At 55.4% G+C, this 27,966-nt stretch overlaps 2 protein-coding genes across 3 annotated transcripts; both read right to left on the reverse strand.

Moving 5' to 3' along the window:
* Nucleotides 1–218: 218 nt before the first annotated feature.
* On the reverse strand, nt 219–8,927 carry C1H1orf56 (chromosome 1 C1orf56 homolog). Its single transcript, XM_077333424.1, has 4 exons — nt 8,743–8,927; nt 7,581–7,703; nt 2,999–4,205; nt 219–329 (listed from the first exon to the last, which is right to left on the reverse strand). Exons 1-4 carry the CDS (start codon nt 8,925–8,927, stop codon nt 303–305), a joined length of 1,542 nt encoding a protein of 513 aa, XP_077189539.1. The 3' UTR covers nt 219–302.
* On the reverse strand, nt 7,215–27,966 carry BNIPL (BCL2 interacting protein like). 2 transcript variants are annotated; one of them, XM_077319520.1, is made up of 10 exons: nt 27,871–27,966; nt 21,810–21,917; nt 21,485–21,546; nt 15,034–15,246; nt 14,332–14,511; nt 12,422–12,524; nt 11,427–11,558; nt 10,289–10,375; nt 9,904–10,002; nt 7,215–9,320 (listed from the first exon to the last, which is right to left on the reverse strand). In XM_077319520.1, the coding sequence occupies exons 1-10, from the start codon at nt 27,915–27,917 to the stop codon at nt 9,278–9,280; spliced, it is 1,074 nt and encodes a 357-aa protein (XP_077175635.1). In that variant the 5' UTR covers nt 27,918–27,966; the 3' UTR covers nt 7,215–9,277. The 2 variants fall into 2 exon arrangements, with proteins under 2 accessions (XP_077175635.1, XP_077175726.1); XM_077319611.1 differs by lacking the exon at nt 27,871–27,966 and adding an exon at nt 23,992–24,282.

The raw sequence follows: 27,966 nt of genomic DNA on the forward strand, positions 1-27,966 counted from the left end.
CGGGGAGAATCGGAAGGTCCCAGGTTCAATTCCTGCCGTCTCCAGCAAAAAGCAAGAAGCAGTAGGTCAGGATCCCCGGCACAGATCCCGGTCTCCTACCTGGCTGCGTGTGGAGCAGCGGGGAATCGAACCCGTCGCGCCAAGGGAGCCAAGTTCCGTGTGTTTCCTCCCCCCCAGAAAGAAATTTGTTCCCCGATGAAGAAGAAAAGCCAAGAGAGGATTCTTAGAACAATATTTACTAGATCTTTGTGTCTCGAGAGATATACAGGAGGGTCGTTTCTGCTTTGGAGGGCAGGAGGGTCTCACCTGGCGAATTTGGCTTTGCTTTCCTAAGGGGAACGGAAGAGAAAGAAGAGAAAATTCAGTGTCAGGATCCAACCCTGCTACAAACGCCTCCTCTTCCGCTCTGCCCTGTGAGGCTGAAATGATTTCAGAAAGCCGGTTTGGAAACAGCTGAGTGAGGTTTTGTGGTTCCTTTCACACCCCCCAGGTGCTTCAAGCAGTGTTGGGGTTGCTTCAGGTGATACAAAAACCTACTCCACCTGTTTGAGCAGAAGGGAGGAGACGACAGACAATCTACGGTTGGGAACCTCCAGGGCTGGAAGTTTGGGATTCCGACAGCTCCAGTTGACAAAGATCAGTTCCCCTTGGGAGGGGAACTCTCTGGCCTTGGACCCCACTGAGGTTCAGGGATGCCAGCCTCCAGGTGGGGCCTGGGGATCCCCTGGAATTCCAGCTCCTCTCCAGACTGCAGAGATCAGTTCCCCTGGAGGAAAGGGCTGCTTGGGAGGGGGGACTCTGTGGCCTTGGACCCCACTGTGGGTCAGGGATGCCACCCTCCAGGTGGGGCCTGGGGATCCCCTGGAGAAAAGGGCTGCTTGGGAGGGGGACGGAGGGATGCCAGCCTCCAGGTGGGGAGTGGAGATCCCCTGGAATTCCAGCTCCTCTCCAGGCTGCAGAGATCTGTTCCCCTGGAGAAAAGGGCTGCTTGGGAGGGGGGACTCTGTGGCCTTGGACCCCACTGAGGGTCAGGGATGCCAGCCTCCAGGTGGGGCCTGGGGATCCCCTGGAATTCCAGCTCCTCTCCAGACTGCAGAGATCAGTTCCCCTGGAGAAAAGGGCTGCTTGGGAGGGGGGACCCTGTGGCCTTGGACCCCACTGAGGGTCAGGGATGCCAGCCTCCAGGTGGGGCCTGGGGATCCCCTGGAATTCCAGCTCCTCTCCAGACTGCAGAGATCAGTTCCCCTGGAGAAAAGGGCTGCTTGGGAGGGGGGACTCTGTGGCCTTGGACCCCACTGAGGGTCAGGGATGCCAGCCTCCAGGTGGGGCCTGGGGATCCCCTGGAGGAAAGGGCTGCTTGGGAGGGGGACTCTGTGGCCTTGGACCCCACGGAGGGTCAGGGATGCCAGCCTCCAGGTATGGCCTGGGGATCCCCTGGAATTCCAGCTCCTCTCCATACTGCAGAGATTTATTTATTTTATTTATTTATCATACTTCTATACTGCCCTCCCCGGAGGCTCAGTTCCCCTGGAGAAAAGGGCTGCTTGGGAGGGGGGGGGGGCTCTTAGGCGTTGTGCACCACAGAGGTCTTCCCCTCCTCAGCCAGAAAATTCCTTTCTCAGGAATTCAAGTTGATCCTCTCCTCCCTCAGGACTCAAACGCAAATGCGCCCAATTAAGCTGATGGGCAGTAGGTTCAGGACGGACAAAAGGAGACATGACCTTCCACAGAAAGTGATTCAAATGTGGAATATGCAGACAGGGGAGGTAGGGGTGGCCCCACTCTTCCAATCTTAAGGGGGAGGGGGTGGTAGCGTAACTCCCCCCTCCCAAATTAAAGAAATAATACTAAAAGCTCCTCCTTGAACCAATGAAAGCCTATTAACAGGGTTACGGGATAAAATGACAGGAAGAGTGTTCGAAAAAGTGGGAAAGAGCTAAAGTTTCATAAATATTCTGGAAGGTAATGTAAAGCCCACAAACACCCTTTTGAAAATCCTGTGCACAGGCCCAGCCCTGGCACCTGAAGAAGAATTAGACAGCGTGAGGAGAACCTCCACATTCAGAGGGAGTCAACCACTGAATCACAGAGCCAGGAGGTTACATCAGGGGAAGGCCTCTGCAGAATGCCAGCGGGCGAACCGATGAAGGGGCAAGAAGGGTTGCAGGGATTCTCCCCCTGTCCTCCCCCACCCTGAAGGACCCAGCATGACATAAGCTCCAGGCTCTGGGTTCGAGCGGTGACGGATCAGCACCCCCTGATTCTGTCACATCAACCGTGGCCTCTGATGGGCCCATCCAAGCCTTCTGCTGTCGGAACGGAGATGCCTCCCTGGAGTCATTTTATGCTCACAACAACCCTGTGAGGTAGGCTAGGAGACACAGCAAAGGGTCCGCAAGGGTTACAGCCGGGGCTGGATAGGGACCTGGGCCCTCCAGACCCTTGTATGAGGCTCTAACCCCTAAGGATGCCAACTCTGGGTTTGGAAATTCCTGGCGTTGTGTGGGTGGAGCTTGCAGGGGGAGGGGCCTAAGAGCCCGCCCACCCCAAAGCCGCCATTTGCTTTGTCCACCTGGAGATCAGCCATCATCCTGGGAGAGTACCTCTGTCAGCCAGGAGATTGTCTGTAATTCGGGGTCGTGGGGGCCCTCCAGACCACACCTGCGCTGGAGGGGTCACTGGCCTGATCCAGCATGGCTTCTCCTCTGTTCTTAATTTTCGAGCAGGGAAATTTTGTCTCCTTGGTGCTTGGGGGGCAAGAGTGGGAGGGCTTCTGGAGGTCTGGCCCTGCTGGTGGACCTCCGGATGCCCCCTGGGTTTGGGCCCCTGTGTGGCGCAGAGTGTTGGCCTGGAGGGGCCACTGGCCTGACCCAATAGGGCTCCTCTTAGGTTCTTCTATTCCTCCCTCCACCCGACCCCCAAGCCACCCCTCCACACACACACACACACACACACACACACACACACACACACACAGAGAGAGAGAGACGGGGCCCACCTTCCTGGCCCTTGGGAAGGCCTCCTTGAGGCTGGCCATGAGCTTCTGGAGCTCCCCGTGCAGCCGGGCCCAGAAGTCCTTCCTCTTCTGGCGCTGGTCCAGCTCGATGTCCCGCAGGGCGCAGATGTGCTCCTCCTCCTCGTCGCAGCTCACCTGCAGGCGGTCGCACTGGCGCTCCTCGGGGCGGCAGTGGCAGACCTTGTAGTCGCACACCACCCGCTGGAAGCGCAGCACGTCGTACTGCGCTGGGTCCAGCACCATGCCCGGCACCGAGTAGGTGATGTCCCGCACCCGGGACATGCTGCCCTGGGCGCAGTTGCAGTGCCACGGGCTCCACTCCTGCCACTGGTAGCGGGTGTCGCCCACGATCATGATGCCCACGTGGGCCGGGGTGGGCGCCTCGGTGGTGCTCTCCTCCGTGGGGCTCTCCTCGGGGGTGGGGCTCGCCTCGGTGGTGCTCTCCTCCGTGGGGCTGGGCGTGGGGACCAGCATCACGGGGATGCCCTCGCTGGTGACCACGGCCACGTGGTTCTGCTCCAGGCTGCTGCTGCCCTCGGGGAGGTAGCCGGCGGCCACCGTGGCCGTGGCGGCTGCCGGGACGAGCGCGGTGAGGTGCGGCGGGGCCGAGATGAGGACGTCCTCGTGCTCCACCACGCCCTGGTGCTGAGCCAGGCCGGCCGGCCACGGCCACAGCCACAAAAGCAGCAGCGGCCGGAGGCTGCCCCCTAGGGCCATCGAGGGGGAACTGCACCCCGCGGGAGGCGAAATTCCGGCCGGGGAGCGGCGGCGGGCTGCATGCGGGAGGGGAGCCAGGGGGCGGGGCCGAGCGGCAGGTGTTTGGGGGCGGGGCGTCGCTAGGCGACCCCGGCCCGGAACGTCCGGAGAACAAAGGCTTGGAACGCGGCCGGGAGCGCCGCGGCGCCTTTGAAGCCCACCCCGGGGCGCTGCAGGGGCCGTCCCCACGTGCCGGAGCCGGGAAAGCGGGTCTGCGGCCAAGAAGGCGAAGAGGTTATCGGTCTCCGCCGGGGTTTCTTCTGGCAACCTGGCCGGGAGCAACGGGAGGCCTCCAGGCCGCGACTGGAGGGCTCCCGCTTCCCGGGACGGCCGTGTGGCAGGCGGCCCGAGGGTGTCCCCGGCTTGGGGAAGGTCAGACACGTGTCGTGCTGTGCCTTTCCGGACCGTAGGTGTCTGGCTCGCCCTCCCCCGGCTTGAAAAAAGAACGGGTCGTTTTGCACGGGGATCGAGGCCGAGGAGGGGTGCGTGTCTCTGCGTGATGCCCCGTTCAGAGCCTCTGTCTTGCTCTGTTGCCAGCTGGCCCTGCTGGGCGGGGGAGCCGCCCTTCTCCCTCCTGCTGCCACCCTCCAGAACAGCTGCCCGACAGCCAGGCAGAAGTGAGCCCGGTGGAGCCTTTCCCACCCTCTCTTGAACCTCAGCGGAGGGTGGCCAGGAAGCAGGGCCTGGGACCTCCTGGCAGCTTGTGTTTTGCATGGTGAAACGCTTGGGAGGAAGAGCTGGGGTGCGACAGGCATCCTCCCCAGAGCGCTGGTCCCCCTTCTGAATTCGGAGGGACGCGACGGTCGCAGAATGCCTTCTCCCCCCGGAGCCGGAATATCCTCATCTTTTAAAAAAGCCATTGTTCCCTAAAAGACACTATAAACGCCGGATAAACACTCTGCACATGTTTGGCCACTCCAGTTGGTCCAGAATGCTGCAGTCCAGCTATTTTGGGGGGCTGGGCGGACCAGGAGTCTTCCTTCCACCCTGCAGCTGCCTGCCAGTTAGCAATGAGCTGTTATTGGCACTCCCGTTCAAAGCTCTGCATGGCCAGGGCCCCAAATTTCTGTGGGGCAGCCTCCCTGCACCCCCCCCCACCCCGCTCTCCCCAGGGTAGGGGCCTCTGCACAAATGGGCAAAATCCACACCTGCCTGCACACAGTGCCTTCCCCGTGGTGGGCAAAGAGGAGGTGGGCAAGATCTCCCGGCTTCCTGCAAACAATGCTGAGTTTATTCCCTTCACTGTGTTGCCTCCCCACTCCCCCCCGAAATATACCCAGACAAGGAGGGACCGTATAAATCAGGGATGGGCAAACTGTGACCCTCCAGATGTCCATGGACTACAATTCCCAGGAGCCCCTGCCAGCGAATGCTGGCAGGGGCTCATGGGAATTGTAGTCCATGGACATCTGGAGGGCCGCAGCTTGCCCACCCCCGGTATAAATCAAGCTGATTATTCCCATTTGGGCCCTGGCATTTCTTCGACACCCTTATTGCGTTGCATGTGGATTGGCTGCTCCCCCACGCACCTGCATGGATGGACCGGCAGCTTCCTGTTTCCGTGGCTCTGAAGAAGTGTGCGTGCTCTTAAAGGAGCCCCTGGACTCCAGCATTGTTCCTCAGGTATCCTACGGAAGCTCCTTCCTTGAATAAAACCTTATTGCTCTTAAATGTGCCCCTGGACGCCAGCTTTGCGAGGTAAAGCTAGAGAGCCAGCGTGGTCAAGTGGTGAAGAGCGGCAGGTTCTAATTGGCGAGCCGGGTTTGATTCCCTGATCCTCCGCATGCAGCCGCCTGGGGGACCTTGGGCTAGTCACAGCCCTGATGGTGCTTGTTCTCCCAGAGGAGTCCTGTCAGAAGCTTCACAGGGTGTCTGTTGTGGGGAGAGGAAGGGAAGGTGATTGTAAGCCGCCTTCAGGTAGAGAAAAGCGGCATATAAGAACCAACTCTTCTTCGGGGCTCTCTGAGCCTCACCCACCTCACAGGGTTTCTGTTGTGGGGAGAGGAAGGGAAAGCAATTGGAAGCCACTTTGAGACTCCTTCGGGTAGAGAAAAGCGGCATCTAAGAACCAACTCTTCTCCTTTTCATTATTCAAAAAGGCTGTTCTGTTTGTTCAATCCATTTGTTCAGACTTGCATGGTGCCAAGTGCTCCACAAAGTTACTTAGAAAATGTATTGGGGGCTCCCCAGTGTGTCATGTTCACAATTTGCTTTGCTTTAAGGGTGTTTGTAAAACTTCTGGTAGGTCCCACAACCCACATCCTGTTTCATAGTTTCTCAGATGTCCCGCCCCAACGATGCTCTCAGTTCACTCTGCAGAGCGCTCTGTGAGTCCCAGTGAGAAAGCCGGCTGACAAACTCTGTAAATAAATGCATATATTTCTACAGAAATATAAAATACCTGAGGGACCGCCTCCCTGCCTAAGCCCCTCAAAGAGCTCTGCGCTCTACTGCCTCCAATCAGCTAAGGGTCCCTGGCCCTAAAGAAGTCCGCCTGGTCTCGACCAGGGCCAGAGCATTCTCCATCCCGGCCCCCACCTGGTGGAACGAGCTCCCAGAGGAGATCAGGGCCCTGACAGAGCTAAAACAGTTCCGCAGGGCCTGAAAAAGAAAGCTCTTCTGCCAGGCATTTGGTGGAGGGCGGCCAGAATCAGATTTTATATATCTTTGGATTTATATACCACTGCTCTCAATTAGTCTTGCGGTGGTTTACAATAAAACAATAACACACAATAAACCCCTAAAAACCCCTTGATACATAAAACATTAAACAGTGAAATCTACTGGGCCCCTGAACCTCCCTCCCGAGGACCCATACACCTGACCCATGGGCCTGTTCGAATGGCAAACTGCGGCCCTCCAGATGTCCATGGACTACAATTCCCAGGAGCCCTTGCCAGCATTCGCTGGCGAATGCTGGCAAGGGCTCCTGGGAATTGTAGTCCATGGACATCTGGAGGGCCGCAGTTTCACTACCCCTGGGTTAGACTGTTACTTTCAGTTACGGTTGCTATTGTTATTACTGTTACAGTCCACTTATCTTATGAAGAAACAAAGTTCGATGTATTGTTATGTTCCATGTGAACTGCCCTGAGCCTCAGGAGAGGGCGGTATACAAATTGAATGAATGAATGAATGAATGAATGAATGAATGAATGAATGAATGAATGAATGAAGAGTCTCAAAGCGGCTTACAATCGCCTTCCCTTCCTCTTCCCACAACAGATACCCTGGGAGGGAGGTGAGGCTGAGAGAGCTCTGAGAGAACTGATCTGTGAGAACAGCTCTTACAGAACTGTGACTAGCCGAAGGCCACAAAGCTGGCTGCATGGGGGGAGAAGGAGTGGGGAATCAAACCCAGAGGCTGCCGCCTCCAAGCTGGACTTGCGCAGATGATGGGCAGCAGATCAAGAGACCAGAACAACCAGCTTGGGTCGCCATTCCTTTTTAATTTTCATGCAGCGACAAAACACATCTTGCAACGCTTCGGTTTTACACAATAATAAATAAACTCTGGCAGAGTGCCTGTCGCACCCCTGTCTTGCTTTGCGCTCCATGTTCTCGAACGAGGAAAGTTCATTGTCTGCCTTTGGCAGACTCCGTTTCCTTCAGAGAGCCCTGGGCAGCCTTGAAGCTTTTGGGGTTTTTTGGGGGAGGGGGGGGATTTGTGTATTTATTTACAAGTAGTCTACAAAAAGCTTGGGGGGGTCGGGGAGAGGCAGGGGCTCACGCACAGAGCTGCGGCAGGATCCCTCCCTCCTCTTTCTTGTCCTCCAGAGACAGGCTTCCATTTCTGTCGGTCACTCACTGAACCTGGGCGGTGGTGGGCAGAGGCTCAGAGCCACCGGTCACGAATGTCTCCCGTGGCCACTTCCACGAGCCCTTGTGAGGCGATTTGTTAGCCAAAGGCCCGGAGGCTGTTGTGTCTTTGCTGCACGACAAAACAGCCACCCCGAGCCACACGCCAATTTGCAAGGACTTGCCAGAAGTGTGGGAAAAATTCCGGCCGCCCGCGAAACAGGTAGGGAGTCAGCTTGCCAACCCCAGGGAGGGATATCTCTGGAGATTCGGGGGTGGAGCCCCTATTCTCTCCAGAGAATGGATCTCTGTGTTCAGAGATGGCTGTAATAGCATGAGTTTTCTAGGCCCCACCTGGAGGTTGGCATCCCTTGTGAAGAGAGAGAGAGAGAGCTGTTGAAAGCCTCTTGAGTTTATACACCCCATTTCTTTAGTGTCTCCTGCTTTTCTCCGGCGCTCTAAAGGTCCTGGGTTCAATCCCTGACGTTTCCAGTTTCAAAAAAGCCCAGGCTGTCGGGGATATGCAAGACCTCTGCCTGAGACCCCCGAAAACAGCTGCCAGCCTGAGCAGACAATACTGAACTTGACGGACTGATTCAGTATGAGGCCGTTTCATGCGTGTTCCGGCATGCAGGTTCCGTGCTGGCCAAACCCAAGACATTCTGGTGCACCAAATATCCCCTCCCTGGGGTTGACAAGGGGCATGATCCGCCGGGAAGCTTTCCTGGACAGGCTCTGCTTGGAGTAAACCCAGGCCTAGCTTTGCTCCTGTCAATTGCAGTGCGACTGCTATGGAGCGGAAGGCATCTTCCGCCCCAAAATTCGCAGCCTCTCCCAGCCGTGTGATAGGAGGAAATCCTGTGATCCTCGGATTCTTGAGAAGGTGGCCGGTTTTCCTCTAGGGATGGCCGGGGTCAGATCCAGCTCTCCCCAGGGCCGAGTCCCTGTGTCTGCCGCCCCTGCCTTTGCTTGCCCTCTCTTTCCATTTCTCACGCTTCTGGTCTGCCTCAGACTGAGCAGGTCTGTCTCTGCCCCGGCCTGTCTCTGTCTAATTCTTCCGATGGTGAAATGTTTACTATTATTCCTTCACTGGACTGTTATAACATTGATCCCCCCGCCCCTCCACTCCAGTTCACAGCTCTTTTTTGGCTGTTGAGACTTCCACAGCCTACCACATCTCTTGTCCCCCACGCACGCAAAAAGCCACCCCAAATCCCACAGCTTTGGAGCAGCTCAGTAAAAGGACGTCAGCTACCCAAAGCCCTCCTGCAAAGAACGGAGGCCTAGTCTGGCATCCTTTGCTAGAGAATTTTGCAGAGGTGGAGGCCTTGACCCCCAAGGAGGCCTTGACCCCCATCCCCAGTTGCTTCCTCTCGGCTGGCCGCACCCAGAGCAAAATTTCCTCCAAAGACCATCAATGCTTCCAAGGTAAGAATAAAGCAGCGTGCCTCTGAGCACGTACAGAGGGCTCTCGGCTTCCGGTCTCCAGGTGATCTCCTTCCCTCCCCGACGCCTCGGCTTTTTGAAAACCTTCAGCCTGAGTTTTTAATTTCTTTAAAAAACAAAAAATTGATTCTTTAAACAGGAGACTCTCTGCTTTTCCAAAAGGACAGGTCACGTGAAAGAGCCTCTTAAAGTCCATTAAATAAAATCAATGACTAACGTGACATGAAACATTCATCCGTATACGAGGAGGTGCGGCCGGGGTCATCGGTTGGCTGCTCCAGAAGCGTTCCTGGATCGATCCAGCCTGCCAGAAAGAGGGGGGGGGGGGCGGGAAAAGGCAGAAATAGAAAAATGCTCAGTTAAGGATGTTAGAATAGACAAGATCCAGCCGCATAAAAAGAATGTCCTGCAGGGGGCGTCAGAGGAGACATTTTTTTTAGCATAGTCCAAGTAGGAACTTGCTGGGAGTTTTCAAATGCCTCTTGTCCAGTGTCCCAATTATCTGTTAGGAGACTTCCTCCTCCTTGATGCACACTTCCTCTCTGCTTGCTTCCTGACCAGAGGCAGTTAAGACTGTAGGACTCTCTTGCCACTCTGTTTCCACACAAAGTTGTTTCTCTCTTTGCCATAAAACTGTTTCCTCCTTCCAAGCAAGCCTGTGCTGTGCACCACTTCGCACATTTAAACCCTCTAGTGAGCAAAACATGGGGGGGGGAGGACAATTCTACCCCCCACCTCCCTGTTGAGATTTTCTTGCCCACCAGCGGCAGTGGCGTTTCCCCTGGAGGGTCTCCCAATTTCCTCCCGCGCCCCTGGGGCAGGTGTGTCTGCCGCGACGGAATTTGGAAAATCCCGGCCTTCCCTGCCCCGAAACTGGCCGAACTCACTGACGGATGCAGTCGGGGATGTGGGCTCGTTCCAAAGGGATCTTCCGGCCCAGTTCTTCCAGGCTGTTTGCAAACTGCAGCTTCCGGCTAAACTTGGAACTGGGGAAGCCGAAGGCGGAGGGGAGAGAACAGCCCGGTCAGTCGATGGATCGGAAGGCTTGGCGTCCGACATCGTATAATTGTGCCCCTTGCCTCCCGCCAACCCCTTAAGGCAGGGATCCTCAACCTGTGGTCCTCCAGATGTGCATGGACTACAATTCCCATGAGCCCCTGCCAGCAGGCAGGGGCTCATGGGAATTGTAGTCCATGCACATCTGGAGGACCACAGGTTGAGGATCCCTGCCTTAAGGCGCCCCGTGGGCGAGGGAAGTCAAAAAACAAATACCTGATGAATGGTTTGAGCAGCGTCATCAGTGCCTTGACATACCAGGCAGAATGCACCAGAATCAGGGAAGTCAGGTTCTTCCGGAGTCTGCAGCAGAGGCCCAAGGGAGAGAAAAGGTGCTGTTAATGGACGGAACTCCCTGCTGCAGGGTTTTTCTTTTGCAATAGGCAAGACAAGAATTCAGAGGGCAGCCTCGGGTTACCGGCAGACGAAAAGAATTCGGTTTGCAAACCACATGTTTCTTTCAGAAACAATAACTAAAGTCTTTTAAAAAAGATTTTAAAAATATTGTAAAAGATTTATTTTCTTTACATTCGTTTTTTGGGAGGGGAACTTGATGTTGTTTTAGGATAAAGTCCTAACGAATTTCGTCTTGTGTGATTGATTCCAATAATGTAATGGGCCCGATATTTTTCTTCTGACCGTAGTCTTTACCATTCCCAAAGGCCAAAGAACCCAACCCAAATCCAGACCTCCGGAGAGAGAGAGACAGAGACAGAGAGAGAGACAGAGAAAGACAGAGAGAGAAGGAAAGAGAGAGAGGGAGAGAGGAAGAGGGAGGGAGACAGAGAGAGATCTGAAAAGAGATGGAGTGTTCAAAGAGATCGGAAAAGTGAGGCCTCCAGAACTGCACACAAGACTCCAGGTGGGGCCTGACCAATGCGGTATACAGCACAGGGATTGTGATATCTTGTGATTTGGATGTGATGCCTCTATTGATACAGCCCAAAATTGCATTGGCCTTTTTTGCCACTGCATCACACTATCAGCATAGTTCGATTAGGAACTTCCTGTTATTTTCCAAATAATCTCCCCCAGTTGGCTGATTTGGTGACATCCTGCTCCTTTGAGTTCACTTCCTCCTTGCTTACTCCAGAACAGACTGAACAACTTCAGAATGGCAGTTTGACAGTTAGTTAGGCCTCTCTCCCCCCTCTCTTTCTACACAAAGTTGTTTCTCTTCTTAATAAACCTATTTTTATTCTTTAGGCGGCTTGGTGTTCTGTTCCTTTGCCTGCACCAAATTCCAGTCTGATATTCTGACCTCTGCGCCAGGCTCACTGTCCGTCAGAGAAGCCCCGCAAGTTGGGTGGGGGCCTCAATTTCCTTTTCACTCCCCCCCCCAGCCCCCTCTTACCGCCTGTCAATGGTTTGATAACACTGTCTGATCCAGGCGAAAGGAGGTATCCGACGGCGTGGGGTGGCTCCGTTGAAGCACACCAATGTGTAGTTTTCGGCCAACATGAGTTCCAGCGTCCCGCTGATGTAGCTGCCAAGAGGAGGAGAAAAGAAACAAGGCAGGTGGATCCAGGCCCTCCTTGCAAGATTGATTCAGTGGCAGTGGTCCGGGTTATTGATTCCTTGGAGGAACAACCCACACATTTGGGGGGGTATAAACCTTTGAGAGTCCTAGCTCACTTCCCAAATCCTTGGCGATCTCCCATCCAAATACTAGCCAGGGTGAGCCTGCTTCGTTTCCGGGATCTGACGGGATCGAGCTGTCCGGGGTTATCCAGGAGCATTTTACAGGCCAGCAAGATATTCAGGGCAGAAGTGGGTGAAGGTCCATACTCCCTGGCCCAGCTGCCTGATTGGGGGTGGAGGGGCAGGATATAACCTGAGGGAAGCGAGCTAGGACTCTCAAAAGTTTATACCTCCCAAATTGTGTGGGTCTTTGTGGTACTACTGAACAAGAGATCTCATAAGAAGTAACTCTACCAGGAGAACAACTGTAGTGGTCCAACCCTCTCCGTAGCATTGCTGTCGTGAACCAGGTAGAGGACGCCCCTGTAAAGTCACTGGAACAAGCAATTCCTCGAGACCACGGTGGTAGCGAAATGCAAAAGGAATATTTATTCAGTAGACTAATACAAGACCATCCCCCCCCCCCCCCGGCACCAGCAGGGGATGGCCGTTCAGGGCGGGAAACTCTTGGAGATGTGGGGCTGGAGCTGGGGAGGACAGGGACTTCAGTGGGGAGCAAGGCCACAGACAAGCCCCCCCCCCTCCAGGAGCTGTTTTCTGCAGGGGAACTGATCCTTGTTAACTAGAGATGAGCTGCCATTCCAGGGGATCTCCAGGGCCCCCCAGGAGGCTGGCACCCACCCCACTCCGCCTCCAAGTTCTGCTCACCTGAAGAGGTTCTCCATGATGTAGGGGTAATTGGGGGTGGTGCTCTCTGGTAAGTAGCAGGGGGCGAACATGATGATGGCGTTGAGGCCCTCACCATAGTAGCCTGGAGGGGAGAAATGGGGGAACGCACATTTTATCAGTGGTTGGGACGAGGGGGGAAGGGGACACCCCATACAATCTGCGGATGACACCACACTGGGAGGAGTACTGAACACCCCAGAAGATATAGCGTTCAATGAGATCTGAAGATGCTGGGAAAGGGGGCCAGGGAGCACAAGGTGCCATCCCATAAGGAGAAGGGCAGAGTTCCCCATCGGAGCAGGAATACCGGATGGGAGATGCACTTTTGGGGAGCAGGGTGGGTGAAGGAGATCTTGGGTCACTTGTGGACCGGAAGCAAAATAGGAGCAGACAGTGTGATGTGGCAGTAAGGAAGGCCAAGGCAGCCTTGGGCTGTATCCACAGAGGCAGCACATCCAAGTCACAAGAGGTCACAGTCCCAGTGCTGTATACTGCGTTGGTCAGGTCCCACCTGGAGTCCCGGGTGCAGTTCTGGAGGCCTCCCTTCCAAAAGGACGTGGCCAAAACAGAGAGGATGCAGAGGAGAGCGAGGAGGGAGACCTGGGACCTGGGGGGAAAGGCCGAGGGACTTGGGAGTGTCCAGCCTGGAGAAGAGGAGGTTGGGAGGGGACAGGGTGGTTCTCTTCAAGTATTTGAAAAGTTGTCACTTGGAGGAGGGGAGGGAAAGGTTCCTGTTGGTGGCAGAGACCTGCAGTCACAGGTGAAAAGTACGTGGAGAAAGATATCGACTAGCTATCAGGGAAAATATTTTTCACAGTAGTTCAGCCTTGGAATGGGCTTAATAATGCCCTTTCCACTGATAACGGGAGATACAAAGCATCTGCTGGGTAAACATCATGAATTGATATTGCAATATGATTCTGAAACAAAAAAATTAAAAGATTGTATGACAAAATGGGGTCCACATTTTGGAGGAAATCTAAACATGGACCAAGGGTCAATGAACTGAATTTTACGAAATGTCAATCATTAAAAAAAAGAAAAGAAAATGCCCCCCCCCCCCAATATAGTAAACATCAATAGGAAATGTTGGAACTGCGACAAAATAAATGCATCATTTTATCATATGTGGTGGACTTGTTAGAGGGAAAGAAACAATGGATTAGGATTCATGAAGAAATACAAAAGATATTGAAAATTAGATTTGCAATGGATCCAGAATGTATGTTATTAAATATAATGCCAAACAGTATATTGTCGATGGTTTTCACAGCCAGAATCAGCTGGGTTTTATTTCAGGTTGTGGGGCTGCATTCTGGTAGTTTCTGCTCCTAACATTTCAACTACGTCTGTGGCTGGCCTCTTTGGAGGTCTGTCACAGGGAGAGAGAGACACATTTTGCTATGACAGACCTCTGGAGATTCTAGCCACAGATGCAGGCGAACCGTTGACCGAAAAACGACCAGAACACGGCCCCACAACTTGAGAAAACAAAAAAAAAAGAGAGTATTAAAATAAATAGTGAACTTGTTAAATATATAGCAGAGAACTGCTCTGCAAGAACATTTATGAGAGAACTGTGAGTGGCCCAAGGTCACCTAGCTGGCTGCATGTGGAGGAGGGATGGGGAATCAAACTCGACTTTCCAGCATCTGCTGATGGTTAACCCCTACCCCGTGCTGGATTGAGTCTAGTTCCCAGAATAAGCAGTAGACACCAACAAAACCAAAGTTCATATCCTGAAAACCTCCAAGGTGGTACTGGATTCGAATCTAGCCCTTCTGTTGGAGACCCACATGGCTGCCCTCTGAAATTATCCCAGGAGCGGGGAATTCTCTTCCCTCCCAAATATCCCAAGCAAGGATATTTCCAAGGTCCTCGGCCCGTACCTCCGTGAGAGATGACCCGCTTGTACGGCCTGATGGCGCTCAAGTCCACTTTCTGCTCCCGCTCGTCCAGCCGGAAGACTCGCCAGGTGTGCCCGTCCGGGCTGATGAAGTCCACCACGCGGTCGGAGCAAAACTTCTCAGACATGCTGTCGTCCAGCCGCTGAGCCCGGGGAAGGTCATCTGAGGATCGGGAAGGGACAGCACGCTCGGATCAGGACCCCTTGACACCGGCCTCCACTTGCACCGACGTATGTCCTGCTTTTCTCCCCTCGGTGGGACTCAAAACGGCTTAGAAACTCAACCTCCCCTCCTCCGTTCCCCCGCAACAACATCCCTGCGAGGTAGTACAGGCTGAGAATTTGAGATGGGGTCGCAGAGGATGGGTGAGAAATGAGGCGTTTTTGTATAATGTTCCAACTGCCAATTGTTAAGGCAAGGATGGGCCAATGGTGGATCTCCATGGACTACAGTTCCCACGGACTACAATTCCCAGCTGGCAGGGGCTCATGGGAATTGTAGTCCATGAACATCTGGAGAGTCACCACCGTTTGGCAGTCTGACATTCGGATCAAAGAGTTGGCTACCCCCACCCCAGGGGCTCAGGAGGATGATTGGGCTGCTCGAGCAACATGGGGGGCTACCGAGGCCCACCCCTGGGGGTCCCCATCTTTGGCGTACCCCCCCTTTCCCCCGGACCCTCACCTTCCCATTCGTACTCATGCCCGTTCTCCGAGCCCTCCTGCAGGTCGCTGTCAGACGGCGTGTCGAGCTCGTCCACGTCGATGTCCAGGCTGCCGTCCGGCGTGCGCAGGGGGAGTTCGCCGGACTTGATGGAGCCCTCGCCAATATCCGGGGCGGGAAGACGCTTCTTCATGCGCCGACGGCCACACAGCTCCAGGGTGCTGGGGGCAACGGCTGTGAGGGAGACAGAGCGGGGAAGGGGTGTCTGGGTGGGGGGAGAGAACCAAGGGGGGACTGGTTCTCTGCCTCTCGGCCTCCCACTCTCAAGCGTAGCCTTGGGTGAGACCCCTCAGCTTTACAACTCGCCTCCGTCCTAGGAAGTTCGGAAGAGCTCTGGCCAGGCCAGGTAAAACCCTCAGAAGAGCCCTGCTGGGTCAGGCCAGGGAGGGTCCCTCCAGTCCAGCCTCCCGTCTCACCCAGGGGCCAGCCAGTTCCTCTGCAGGGCCAGCCACAGGGCAGAGAGGCCGAGGCCTTCCCCTGAGAAGACCCTCAGAAGAGCCCTGCTGGGTCAGGCCAGGGAGGGTCCCTCCAGTCCAGCCTCCCGTCTCCCCCAGGGGCCAGCCAGTTCCTCTGCAGGGCCAGCCACAGGGCAGAGAGGCCGAGGCCTTCCCCTGAGAAGACCCTCAGAAGAGCCCTGCTGGGTCAGGCCAGGGAGGGTCCCTCCAGTCCAGCCTCCCGTCTCACCCAGGGGCCAGCCAGTTCCTCTGCAGGGCCAGCCACAGGGCAGAGAGGCCGAGGCCTTCCCCTGAGAAGAAGAAGAAGAAGAGTTGGTTCTTTTATGCCGCTTTTCTCTACCCGAAGGAGTCTCAAAGCGGCTTACAGTCGCCTTCCCTTTCCTCTCCCCACAACAGACACCCTGTGGGGTAGGTGAGGCTGAGAGAGCCCTGATATCACTGCTCAGTCAGAACAATTTTATCAGTGCCGTGGCGAGCCCAAGGTCACCCAGCTGGCTGCATGTGGGAGAGTGCAGAATCGAACCCGGCATGCCAGATTAGAAGTCCACACTCCTAACCAAGCTGGCTCTCAGAAGGACCTCAGAAGGACCTCAGAAGCCAGCTTAGTTTCCAGCTCGAGTGAGATTGGGTCCTCCTGGGCCACCCAGGCCACCCTGGGCCACCCATCTCAATACGGTGTGAGTCGCTCAGCTAACCTGCCCCCAATTCTAAATAAGATCTGGAGGTTTTCAAAGACTTCTCCTAATCTTGTGCCACTTAGATCTACGTGAATGAAGACGAAAAAAAGTCATATTTTGTTCTCTGCTTGTCTCTGCCCAGGGGAGTCTCCAAAGCAGCTTGCGGTTGCCTTCCCTTCCTCTCCGGGCTAGAGGCGCCTTACATGGCAGGTGGGGCTGAGAGAGCTCTGAGAGAACTGTGACTGGCCCAGTGTCACCTGGCTGCCTGCCTGTGGAGGAGGAGGGGGAATCAAACCCAATTCTCCGGCTGGGGAGGACTCTGTTCTGCCCCCTGCATAGTTTCAAAAGCTTCTGCCTGGTAGGGATGCCACCCTCCAGGTGGGAGCTGGAGACCCCCCCCGAACCACAGGTCCTCCCCAGACTACAGGGCTGTTTTGGAGGGGGGGGGCTCCACAGCACTATACTCCAGGGGTAGTCAACCTGTGGTCCTCCAGATGTCCATGGACTACAATTCCCATGAGCCCCTGCCGGCAACCGCTGGCAGGGGCTCATGGGAATTGTAGTCCATGGACATCTAGAGGACCACAGGTTGACTATCCCTGCTATACTCCACTGAAGCCCCTCCCTGCCCCAAATCCAACCCACTTCTGGCTCCACCCCCAAAGTTTCCAGATATTGTCCAACTCAGAGCTGGCCACTGCACTGCCAGGGACGGAAATCCCTTCCTCCACATCTGGCGCATGAATCTCCACCTCCACATCTGGCACATGGCTGTGGCGCAAGGTCGGTGTGCCTCTCGAACACACGAACACAGATTCGTGGCAGATGTGTTCGAGAGGCACACCTGCCCTAACCCCAAATCCTGGGTCAGGCGCTCCGGATCTTATCTCCAGTCATAATTACGTCTCGTGCCAGCATTTTGTGTGACGTGAGCGTGTGTGTTCCTGGCATGCTGTTATGCGCATGAAACTACGGGAATGGCCTTTCCCAGTCGGTGACGCTGCTCCTCCAGCATCCTGTGTCATCGCTGAGAGGCCACGAGGACGTGTGCAAACAGGAAGCAAAGGTGACGGCGTTCCCATATTTGCAGGTAGTCTGCGTCTGTACGTGGAGGCTCTGTTGAGGTTCCACGCAAGGCAGATTGGGAATCCCCTGGCTGGGACCCAAATATGGGCTGTGGCTCTCTCACGGTGGTGGTTTTTATGCTCTTGAGATGAGGGCGGAAGTCCCAGAGCCCCATACTCCTAGCAGGAGGTAAAGGTCAGTGATGGGCCATGGCTGAGTAGACAGGTATTTGGAGAACCAGTCAGTCAGTGACTATTAGCCAGGGTGACTAAATGGAACCTCCACGTTCAGAGGCAGTCAACCTCTGAATCTCAGTGGCAGGAGGCTACATCAGGGGAAAGCCTGGGCCTCTCTCTGCCCTGTTGTGGGTCCTCCAGAGGAACTGGTTGATCTCTGTGTGAGACGGGAGGCTGGACTAGATGGACCATCAATGGTCCGATCCAACAGAGCTCTTCTGATGTCACTTAAGAACACAAGAGAAGCCCTGTTGGATCAGGCCCATGGCCCCTCCAGTCCCACACTCTGGGTCACACAGTGGCCCAAATGGAGGGGCCATCAGGAGGTCCATCAATGGGGCCAAATCTCCAGAAGTCCTCCCAAATCTCCAGAAGACAGAGCATCACTGCCCCTCTGCATCCCTGGCCCATCCAAGTAGTAACTATATCTGATTCTCCTTCACTTTCAGGCTCTCATCAGACTGGGCCGGACTCTGCTAATCCCTTGGAGGGCCTCCGAATTCAGCATTGAAAAGACCTTTCACAATCAGAATCACACACAGAGCTGGAAGAGACCCCCAGGGGCCATCCAGTCCAGCCCCCCACCTTCCCGGGGCCTTAAACATCACACACTAATGCCAGGAACCGTCCAAGGCAACAGATGCAGCCGGAAGGAGTTCCCCTTGAGCCGTTCCTGTCAGCAGCATATACTTTTATTAAAATAACCACCTCCTTCCCCAAAGTGATTTACCAGGGATCGGGGCCAGCAGAAAAGCAACCAAGCCCCAGCGGGGCATTCCGTGCAAATGATGGAAACCGGAAATGAGGAGAAGGAAAAAAAAGCTGGGTTTTTGTACCCTGCTTCTTACTATCCAAAGGAGTCTCAAAGTGACTTTCATTCGCCTTCCCTTCCTCTCCCCCCAACAGACACCCTGCGAGGTAGGTGGGGTTGAGAGAGCTCTATGAGAACTGCACTGCAATAACATCTCTAACAGGACTGTGACTGACCCGAAGTCACCCAGCTGGCTGTGTGTGGAGGAGGAGCGAGGAATCAAACCCAAAACAACAGAATCAGAGTCGCACAGAGCTGGAAGAGGCTACAGAGGTCATCCAGTCCAGCCTCCCTTCGTCTCAAGGACTTAAAAACCACACACTCCTCCAATCTCCTCCTAAAAACTACCACTAAAGGAGACTCCACCATCCTCCGAGGCAGCAGATTCCCTCTACGAACTGCCCTCACTGTCAGAAAACTCTTCCTCGTGTTTCAGTGGGACCTCCTTTCCCATGATTTGAACCCGTTGCTCCAGGCCCTTGTCTCTAAAGTTCTCCAGGAAACAAGTTGGACCCCCCTCCTCAACGTCTCTCCCTTTCGTGTCGTTGAGCACAGCTAACATCGCCCCTCACCATAGACAGGTAAGCACGCCATAGAATTCGGATTGCAGAACCAGCCAGCGGTCTAAAAAAAATACGAACTGGAGCAAAACAGAAATCCTAAACTGACCCATTCGCTGAGACCGAATTCATTGCAGGATCCTAGTTTGGGGGACGACAGCCCGGAATAATTTTTTTCCCCAAGGAAGAACTTTGTGAAATGTCCGTTCTGTACGACTCTTTCGCCCGCCTAGAAACGGCCTCTTGAATAACGCAGTTTTGCAACGTATGCGGGAGAGAGGGGGCCGCCCCACAAGGCAGGGGCCACACCGGTGGAGAGAAGCCGACAGGCAGCAGCTGAATTCGGCACCGGCACCAGACCCTGCGGGGGGAGAGCCGGACTCTGTCCTGAGCAGGCTGAGAGTCACACAGGGCCTTCTCTTCTGCTCCGAAGGGTTCGTAAGAACTTTCACGCAGTTCTGTCCATTTCCCAAGAGCACACGCTTGGGGTGCCAACTCCAGGTTGGGAGGCTTTTGGGGGGAGCGGATGCTGGTGTGGGTGGAGTTCGGGGCTAGCGGGATGTCAAGAGGGCAAAATGCGGGAGAGCCCACCCTCCAGCAGATCTCTGGGGCTGAAATTCCAGGGGAAACCGTTGCCTGAGCCCCTTAGGCAGCGCTGCCCTCTGGCAGGCCGATGGTCCCAAGGAAATGTTTGGCAGCTGACAGGCCGGAGGAGAAGCACCCACGGACCGGACGTGAGTCGCCTCTGGGCCACCACGTCCCACCCCGCAATTCAGCGGACGCAACCCCCTCGGAGTTCCCCCTGAGCCATTCCTGTCCCCAGCACACACCTTTATTAAAAGGTTTTTTACCAGGGTTTTACCAGGGATCGGGGCCAGAAAAAGGGGTTTTACCAGGGATCGGGGCCAGAAGAAAAGCAACCAAGTCAAGGTCTGTGCAAACAGCGGAAGCCAGAAATGAGGAGGAGGAGGGGGAGGAGAGAGGAGTTTTGTACCCTGCTTTTCTCTACCCGAAGGAGTCTCAAAGCGACTTCCAATCTCTTTCCCTTCCTCTCCCCACAACAGACACCTTATGAAGTCAGTGGGGCTGAGAGAGCTCTGGAAGAACTGCTCTGGGAGAACAGCACTATGAGGACTGTGACTAGACCAAGGCCACCCAGCTGGCTGCTTGTGGAGAATTAGCGGGGAATCAAACCCAGCTCTCCAGATCAGACGCCACCACTCTTTAACCACAGTACCATGCAGGCTGTCAGAGCCAGAATCATGCGGAGCTGGGTAAAGGTAAAGGTAAAGGTATCCCCTGTGCAAGCACCGAGTCAGGTCTGACCCTTGGGGTGACGCCCTCCAGCGTTTTCATGGCAGACTCAATACGGGGTGGTTTGCCAGTGCCTTCCCCAGTCATTACCATTTACCCCCCAGCAAGCAAGCTGGGTACTCATTTTACCGACCTCGGAAGGATGGAAGGCTGAGTCAACCTTGAGCCGGCTGCTGGGATCGAACTCCCAGCCTTATGGGCAAAGCTTTCAGACGGCTGCCTTACCACTCTGCGCCACAAGAGGCTCTATGCGGAGCTGGGAGAGACCCCCAAAGGCCATTCAGTCCAGCCCCCCCACCTTCTTGGGGACTTAAAAACCACCTGACTGGTGTTCATCCAATCTCCTCCGAAAAACTTCCAACATTGGAGACTCCATCACCCTCCGATTCTGTTGACGAACAGCCCTTCCCATCAGGAAATGCTTCCTAATATTTCGGTGGAACCTCATTTGAACCCAGTGCTCCTGGTCCTTGTCTCTAAAGACACAGGAAATAAGTCGGTCCCCTCCGCAACATGTCTACAGTTCATTAAACACAGCTACCCTACCAGCCCTGTCCCTTCTTTTCTCCAGGCTTCACACGTCGAAGAAGAAGAAGAAGAAGAAGAAGAAGAAGAAGAAGAAGAAGAAGAAGAAGAAGAAGAAGAGATGGTTCTTATAGGCCAGAAAAGTCTCAAAGGGGCTACCAATTGCCTTTTCCTCTCCGCACAACAGACACCCTGTGAGGGAAGTGAGCCTGAGAGCACCCTGATATTACTGCTCTGTGAGAACAGCTCTATCAGGACTGTGACTACGCCAAGGTCACCCAGCCGACTGCACGTGCGGAAGCAGAGAATCAGACCCGGCTCGCCAGATCAGAACCCACCGGATTAGGAGCCTCTCTTAACCACTATGCCACACTGGTGGCCGAACTCTCTCAGCCTCTCCCCGTCAGGCCTGGGTTCCAGTCCCTCCACCCTCCCGGTCACCCTTCTCTGAGCTTGCCTCAGCATGTCAATATCCGTCGTGAGCTGCAGCACCCAGATCCGGACACAATGCCCCAAATGGGGTCTCACCAACGCCCAGGAGAGGGTCATTCTCAACATGGATGCATTTAGTGGCCGGACGGTTTGTCCCGAGCATCCTCCGGGTGGATCGCGTCTCTCCTCAAACCAAGCCCAGAAACAGCCCACCGCCCTTGGTTAAGCACCAGCCTGATTGTACCCCTCGCATTGTCAGGTTGCCAGCCTCCTGGCAGGACCTGGAGATCTCCAGGCTGCAGAGGAAGTCCTTGGAGGGAAGCCACCTGGGCCGTACCTGGGCTGAGGTCTAAGCTGCAGTCTTCAAAGTCCTCCTCGCAGACCTCCTCTGGGAGGGGCCTGTGGAAAAAAGCAGAGAGGGCGGAGCCAGTGAGAGCCCTGGCTCCTCCCCAAAATCTTCCAGGCGCTCAAGCAACAGAAGGGTCAAGCAGCGACACGGCCAGCGGAACGGTCCGGGTGCCCAGGATCCAGCCCCCCCCCAATAGGGATCCGCAAAAGACCCCGTTAAATCAAACCCCAGCAAGAACCAGGCCTGCCGGCCACGATCCGGCGGGGCTCTTCCACGGATGCTCTCGTGGGGACACGCTCCGGGGTCTGCTCACCGGGGGAACTCGTCGTCCTGCCATTCCTCCTTCAGGTCCATGTCCCCGATATTCACGGTCTCTGCTCTCTGCTCCAGGCCTGCCCACTTCTCCGGACTCTTCGCGCCCCTGCAAGGCCAAAGGACAGCCGGGCACATCAAGACCAGCACCCGACAGAGCTCCGTCCAGCTCTGAACGCACCAGCCGTGCCCCCCTTGGCCCTTGCTGCCCCTTCCTGGAGCCCCCTTGCCCGGCCCACCTCCTCACTGTCCCCTCGCCCCTTGTCTGGGGTCCCCCCCCCTCGTGGGAGAGAGGGGAAAGCGAGAGGCGGGGAATGAACGCTTTACTGACTGGGCATTCAAGCTGGGCGACATGAAAACACGAAACAGGTTCGGAAGCCCTCCCTGTTCACTGCAGCAGCTAGAAATGGCGATTCTGGTCAGAGAGGCATCCTTCTAGAATCGGCAGATGAGAACATGAGAAGGGGGGAGAAGCCATGCTGGGTCAGGCCAAACTAACGCCCTGTGCCGCCCAGTGGCCAAAAGCCAGGGGACACCAGGAGGTCCATCAGTGGGGCCAGGACACCAGAAGCCCTCCCCCCTGTTGTCCACCAAGCACCCAGAAGACAGAGCATCTCTGCCCCAGACAGAAGAACACAAGAGAAGCCCTGTTGGGTCAGGCCAATGGCCCATCCAGTCCAACGCTCTGTGTCACACAGTGGCCGAAACCCAGGGGCCACCAGGAGGTCCACCAGCAGGGCCGGAACTCCAGAATCTCTCCTATGCTTGCCCCACCAAGCACCAAGAAGACAGGGCACCACTGCCCTAGACATAAGAAGCCATGTTGGATCTAGCCAGTGGCCCTCCAGGCCAGTTCTCCGGGTCACGCAGTGAGCAAAGCCCAGGAGGCCACCAGGAGGTCCTCCAGCAAGGCCAGAACCCCATAACCCATCCCACTGTTGCCCCCCCAAGGCACCAAGAACACAGAGCATCCCTGCCCCAGACATATGAACATAAGAGAAGCCATGTTGGATCAGGACACTGGCCCCTCCAGTCCAACACGCTGTGTCATGCAGTGACCCAAACCCAGGAGCCATCAGGAGGCCAAGATTCCAGAAGCCCCCCCATTGTGTCTCTCTAAGCCCCCCAAAGTCAGAGCATCACTACCCCTCTAGATCTTCTGGCTTCTAGCCATGCCTGGACCCCTATTCCAGGAGTTCATCCAATCTCCTCTTGAAGCTGCCTAGATTTGAGTCTGCCCCCGCTCCCTGCATAAGATTGAACCCTGAAACTGACCACGCTGTCCTAACAGGGGAATACGGAACAGCTCTACCTGTTGGACTTCTCCCAGGCAGAACACTACAGAACAGCTCTATATGTTGAACTTCTCCCAGGCAGAGCACTACAGGACAGCTCTACCCGTTGGACTTCTTCCAGGCAGTGCACTACAGAACAGCTCTACCTGTTGGACTTCTCCCAGGCAGTGCACTACAGAACAGCTCTACCCGTTGGACTTCTTCCAGGCAGTGCACTACAGAACAGCTCTACCCGTTGGACTTCTTCCAGGCAGTGCACTACAGAACAGCTCTACCCGTTGGACTTCTTCCAGGCAGAGCACTACAGAACTGCTCTATATGTTGGACTTCTCCCAGGCAGTGCACTACAGAACAGCTCTACCCATTGGACTTCTTCCAGGCAGAGCACTACAGAACAGCTCTACCCGTTGGACTTCTTCCAGGCAGTGCACTACAGAACAGCTCTACCCGATGGACTTCTTCCAGGCAGTGCACTACAGAACAGCTCTACCCGTTGGACTTCTTCCAGGCAGTGCACTACAGAACAGCTCTACCCGTTGGACTTCTTCCAGGCAGTGCACTACAGAACAGCTCTACCTGTTGGACTTCTCCCAGGCAGAGCACTACAGAACAGCTCTACCTGTTGGACTTCTCCCAGGCTCTACCCGTTGGACTTCTCCCAGGCAGAGCACTACAGAACAGCTCTACCCGTTGGACTTCTCCCCGGCACCACAGCAGGAAAGGAGATGGCATTGCGGCACAGGCATGGATCGGAGGCCTGCTTGCGCCTGGCCAGAGCTGCCTGCCACCTTGGAGCGACCGTCCCGTGAAGGGCAGGCTCCAAATTTAAACCCCACGTTCAAAGCCACTTCCCGGCTGCGTCCCTCCCGCAAACAAACCCTCGGCTACCTGCCCGGCAAACTGGGCCCAGGTGGCCAGGAGAGCCCTGAATTCGGGAGCCCGGGCGTGTCGTCAGGGCGGGAGGATTCCCCGGCCTCCGTCCATCCTCGTGTACCGCCAACGCGACCGTGTCCGTCTCGAGCGGGCAGGCGGAGGGGCCCAGGGTTGCGGTTGGGTGGCACGCCCAGCAAGGGAACTAACCCCTCCCTGGCAACATGGGCCTGACCGGCAGCCAGATTGCCTTTGTTTGCCCAAATCTCCCGAGCCGAGGGTGGCGGCTGGCGCACGCCCGGGCCTGGCGCGAATGAAAAGGACAGACGGGCAACCCTGCAGGCTCCCAAGCAAAGCAGGAGGGCGACAGCCTTGTCTTGCTGCTCGGAGGTAGACTGCCACTGCTGCTGGAAGAACCAACTCTTCTTCTTTATTTATTTTGGGGTTTCTAAACCGGACCTTTCCAAGATTGGTCCCGGGGCGGTGTACAAGAGTAAAAAGAATACAAAGTCCAAATGCATCTGAGAAGAAATTCTAGCCTTCCATTAAAACCTATCTCCTAGTTCCAATTATGCCGCTTCCGCGTAAATGTCCCCGTGACGGCCCCAGATGGCCCGGGGGGAGGGAAATGATCTTCTCCTCTGCTATGGCCAAAGGAATCCTTCCTTCCCACGGCACGTCTCTCACAGGTGGAACTCCCTGCTGCAAGGCCTGGCGGAAATGACCGGTCACTCAGGTGCCTGTTTCGTTTTCTTAAGAACAAGAATTAGGCAAAGAAATAAGGTCCCTGCCAACCCGTCCATGGCGTTTGCGAAACCCAAGAGCATCCAGGAACAGAGGCAGTGTACCTGTCAGCTGCCCTCAAGCAGGTAGAGGCCTTTCTTGCAGCCTTGCCGAGGCCTCCCGCTTGTCTGGAAGGAGAACCCTGGCTTTGTGGCTCCCAGCCGGGCATGCCTCTGCAAAAAAAACCTTTTTCTTTCGAGAACGCCACCCCGCCCCGGCAGAGCGCATCCCCCTGGGCTTGCCTCAGAGCCGCATTCCACATTCCACTCCTAGCCCTCCCGAGCATGAATCACAGCTTGCCAAACAGGTCCTGGCGCATCCGTGCATCCGTGCATCCGTGCATCCGTGCCGTGCCTCCAACAAGGTGGAGATCTTCTGCCTGACGTCTCAGCCCAAAACAAGCACGAGTCCGGAGCTGCCCGGATGGTGACAAGACAGGTGGTGCAGACGCATGTGCCTCATCCCCACCTGAAGGGGGAGGGGAGGGGAGGAGCCCCTGCATTCTCCAGATAGTTCCACCCCACAATCAGATGCTTCTCTGGACCACCACAGCCTTGGGCCCCCGAGTGCTCAGCCCTCTGAACATGCGCATGAACATAGAATGTGCAGCATTGGCGGTTTCTAGGTGGGGCTGGGAGAATCCCCCGGAATTACAGCTCTTCTCCAGATGACAGAGATCAGTTCTTCTGGAGGAAATGGAATTTTTGGGAGGGTGGTCTGGATGGCCTTGTTGTACCCCCACTGGGACCCCTGTCCTCCCCTGGCTGCACCCCCAAATGTCCGTGAGTCTGGCAACCCTACACCCCTGCCCCATTCTCCACAGCTAGGGAGAAGGAAGCAAGGAAGGAAGCAGAAGCAAGTAAGCAAGCAAGGAAGGAAGAAAGGAAGGAAGGAAGCAGAAGGAAGTGTATACGGCACTGGTCAGACCACACCTGGAGTACTGTGTGCAGTTCTGGAGGCCTCACTTCAAGAAGGACGTTGATAAAATTGAAAGGGTACAGAGGAGAGCGACGAAGATGATCTGGGGCCAAGGGACCAAGCCCTATGAAGATAGGTTGAGGGACTTGGGAATGTTCAGCCTGGAGAAAAGGAGGTTGAGAGGGGACATGATAGCCCTCTTTAAGTATTTGAAAGGTTGTCACTTGGAGGAGGGCAGGATGCTGTTTCTGCTGGCTGCAGAGGAGAGGACACGCAGTAATGGGTTTAAACTTCAAGTACAACGATATAGGCTAGATATCAGGAAAAAGTTTTTCACAGCCAGAGTAGTTCAGCGGTGGAATAGGCTGCCTCAGGAGGTGGTGAGCTCCCCCTCACTGGCAGTCTTCAAGCAAAGGTTGGATACACACTTTTCTTGGATGCTTTAGGATGCTTAGGGCTAATCCTGCGTTGAGCAGGGGGTTGGACTAGATGGCCTGCATGGCCCCTTCCTACTCTATGATTCTATGAAGGAAGCAAGGAAGCAAGGAAGCAAGGAAGGAGGAAGGAAGGAAGGAAGGAAGGAAGGAAGGAAGGAAGGAAGGAAGGAAGGAAGGAAAAAGGGTAAAGAAGGAAGGAAGGAAGGAGAGAGAGGAGGGGAGGGAGGGAGCCAGCCATCTGCCTGGAGCAAGGAAGTCATATTGAACTGATGGGATCTCTGCCTAGCTTATGACTCAAAAAATATTTCATGCCAAGAGCAACACTTTTTGCTCCCCCCCCCCACTGACCAGGTGCTGGACACCCCCTCCCCAGACCCCAAGAGCAACAGGCCCTGATCAGTATGCCAGGAAGTGGTGGGGGGACGCAGGGCCCTCTCTGTCGTGGCCCCCTCCCCTTTCCCCCTCCTGTGTGCTAAATCGATTGGCTTCACACCGCCAGCTTGAACTGGGGGCCGTTTTGTTTACAAAATCCCTTGTTGGGTCTCTTTTGCCTGGTTTTCTGCCTCCGCCCTCTCCCCCCCCCCCCGCAATGGATTTGAGAGTTTTTGCAGAGTCTAATTTTCAGTTATTCGAAGCCAGGGGTGTTTACTCAGCTCGGCACTCTACATATGCTCAGAGGAACTCTTCCCTGTTCGATCTGCATCGTCCACAGCTGGCCCTGAATAAAAAACACAGACCCTGGGCCTAGACACCAAATCGGTGCCTTTGTTTGGCCCCTCTCTGAGGGAGGGGAGGGAGTCGACGGCCAGATTTAAAAGCCACATCAGTTCCACTGTACTGTCCAATCATGTTGAATGTTAGTGACATCAATCCCATATTGGTCAGGGCAAACCTCCACTGCCGCTACAGAACACATGGCGCCTGTTGTATGACCTTCACAACAGCCCTGCGAGGAAGAGCGACTAGCCCAAGGTTACCCAGCAAGCGTCGTGGCAGAGTGGGGATTGAAGCCCAGGTCTTCCCATGCCGAGTCTGGCTCTCAAACACAAGACTTTCCCACCCTTCTCCGATATCTTTCTTTCGTCTGCTATATTTCCTCCGGGAATGAAACCTGGACCCTATAAACCTCGCTAGTTGTTATGCTGCAGGCTAATCCGCCGCTCACCCCCCTACCTATATGTACAGGCTGGCATCGTCCATGGCAATGCACCTGATGCATGGGCATGCACATGGCAGCTCATACCTCGAAGACAACCCAGCTGGTCTCAAAGATGCCCCCGGATTCAAACTTCCTTCTTCAGGCATCTGCACATGGAGCATTTCCCTTGAATCAAATTTGCTTGATCTGAAAGGTGCTCCCAGACTCAACCCTTGTTCTGCTTCTTCGGACCAACACGGCGACCCTCCCTAGAGTCCTAGAGTGTGAAGGGACCTCCAGGGTCATCTAGTCCAACCCCTCTGCACAAGGCAGGCATCCAGCCCTGAATCTAACCACATGACGCTACCTGTCATCCGCTCGCTAAGGGCCGGAAGCAGAGAATCTCTCTAGGATTGTCAACATTCCCATGCGCAAGGGCCTCCACCCTTTGACAGCTCAGTGGGACGCACTAAAATCTCTCCCCCCCCCAAAGCCAGAGCACACCTGCGAACCACCTGGCAGAGTCCCCTCAAGCCCAGCAAGACCAAATGCTCCTTCCTCACCCCCCTGACAACAGCTCAAGCCCAGATCGGAAGGCAGGGGGCCAAGCCACAAACTCACCGTCTGGGTGGGAAGGCCGCGGCATCCTCTCCCACGCAGGAGCCCATGGCTTCTGGATGTCCGTCTGTGCCCTTCCGAACCCGGCACAGAAATGGC

Source organism: Paroedura picta, chromosome 1 (genome assembly GCF_049243985.1).
Source record: "Paroedura picta isolate Pp20150507F chromosome 1, Ppicta_v3.0, whole genome shotgun sequence".
NCBI classification, from domain to species: Eukaryota; Metazoa; Chordata; class Lepidosauria; order Squamata; family Gekkonidae; genus Paroedura; species Paroedura picta.

Excerpts from the sequence above, each read along its gene's own strand:
- BNIPL (XM_077319520.1), bottom strand. The coding sequence starts at position 27,917 with ATGGGCTCCTGCGTGGGAGAGGATGCCGCGGCCTTCCCACCCAGACG. Across the intron at positions 11,559-12,421 it reads ATCATGGAGAACCTCTTCAG|CTACATCAGCGGGACGCTGG; the intron begins GTGAGCAGAACT and ends TCCTCTTGGCAG. Across the intron at positions 10,003-10,288 it reads CTGCTCAAACCATTCATCAG|TTCCAAGTTTAGCCGGAAGC; the intron begins GTATTTGTTTTT and ends CGGCTTCCCCAG.
- C1H1orf56 (XM_077333424.1), bottom strand. The coding sequence starts at position 8,927 with ATGGGGGTCAAGGCCTCCTTGGGGGTCAAGGCCTCCACCTCTGCAAAA. Across the intron at positions 7,704-8,742 it reads CGTGGGGGACAAGAGATGTG|CAAAGACACAACAGCCTCCG; the intron begins GTAGGCTGTGGA and ends TTTGTCGTGCAG. Across the intron at positions 4,206-7,580 it reads CCCACCACCGCCCAGGTTCA|CCGGGGGAGGGCGAGCCAGA; the intron begins GTGAGTGACCGA and ends TCTTTTTTCAAG.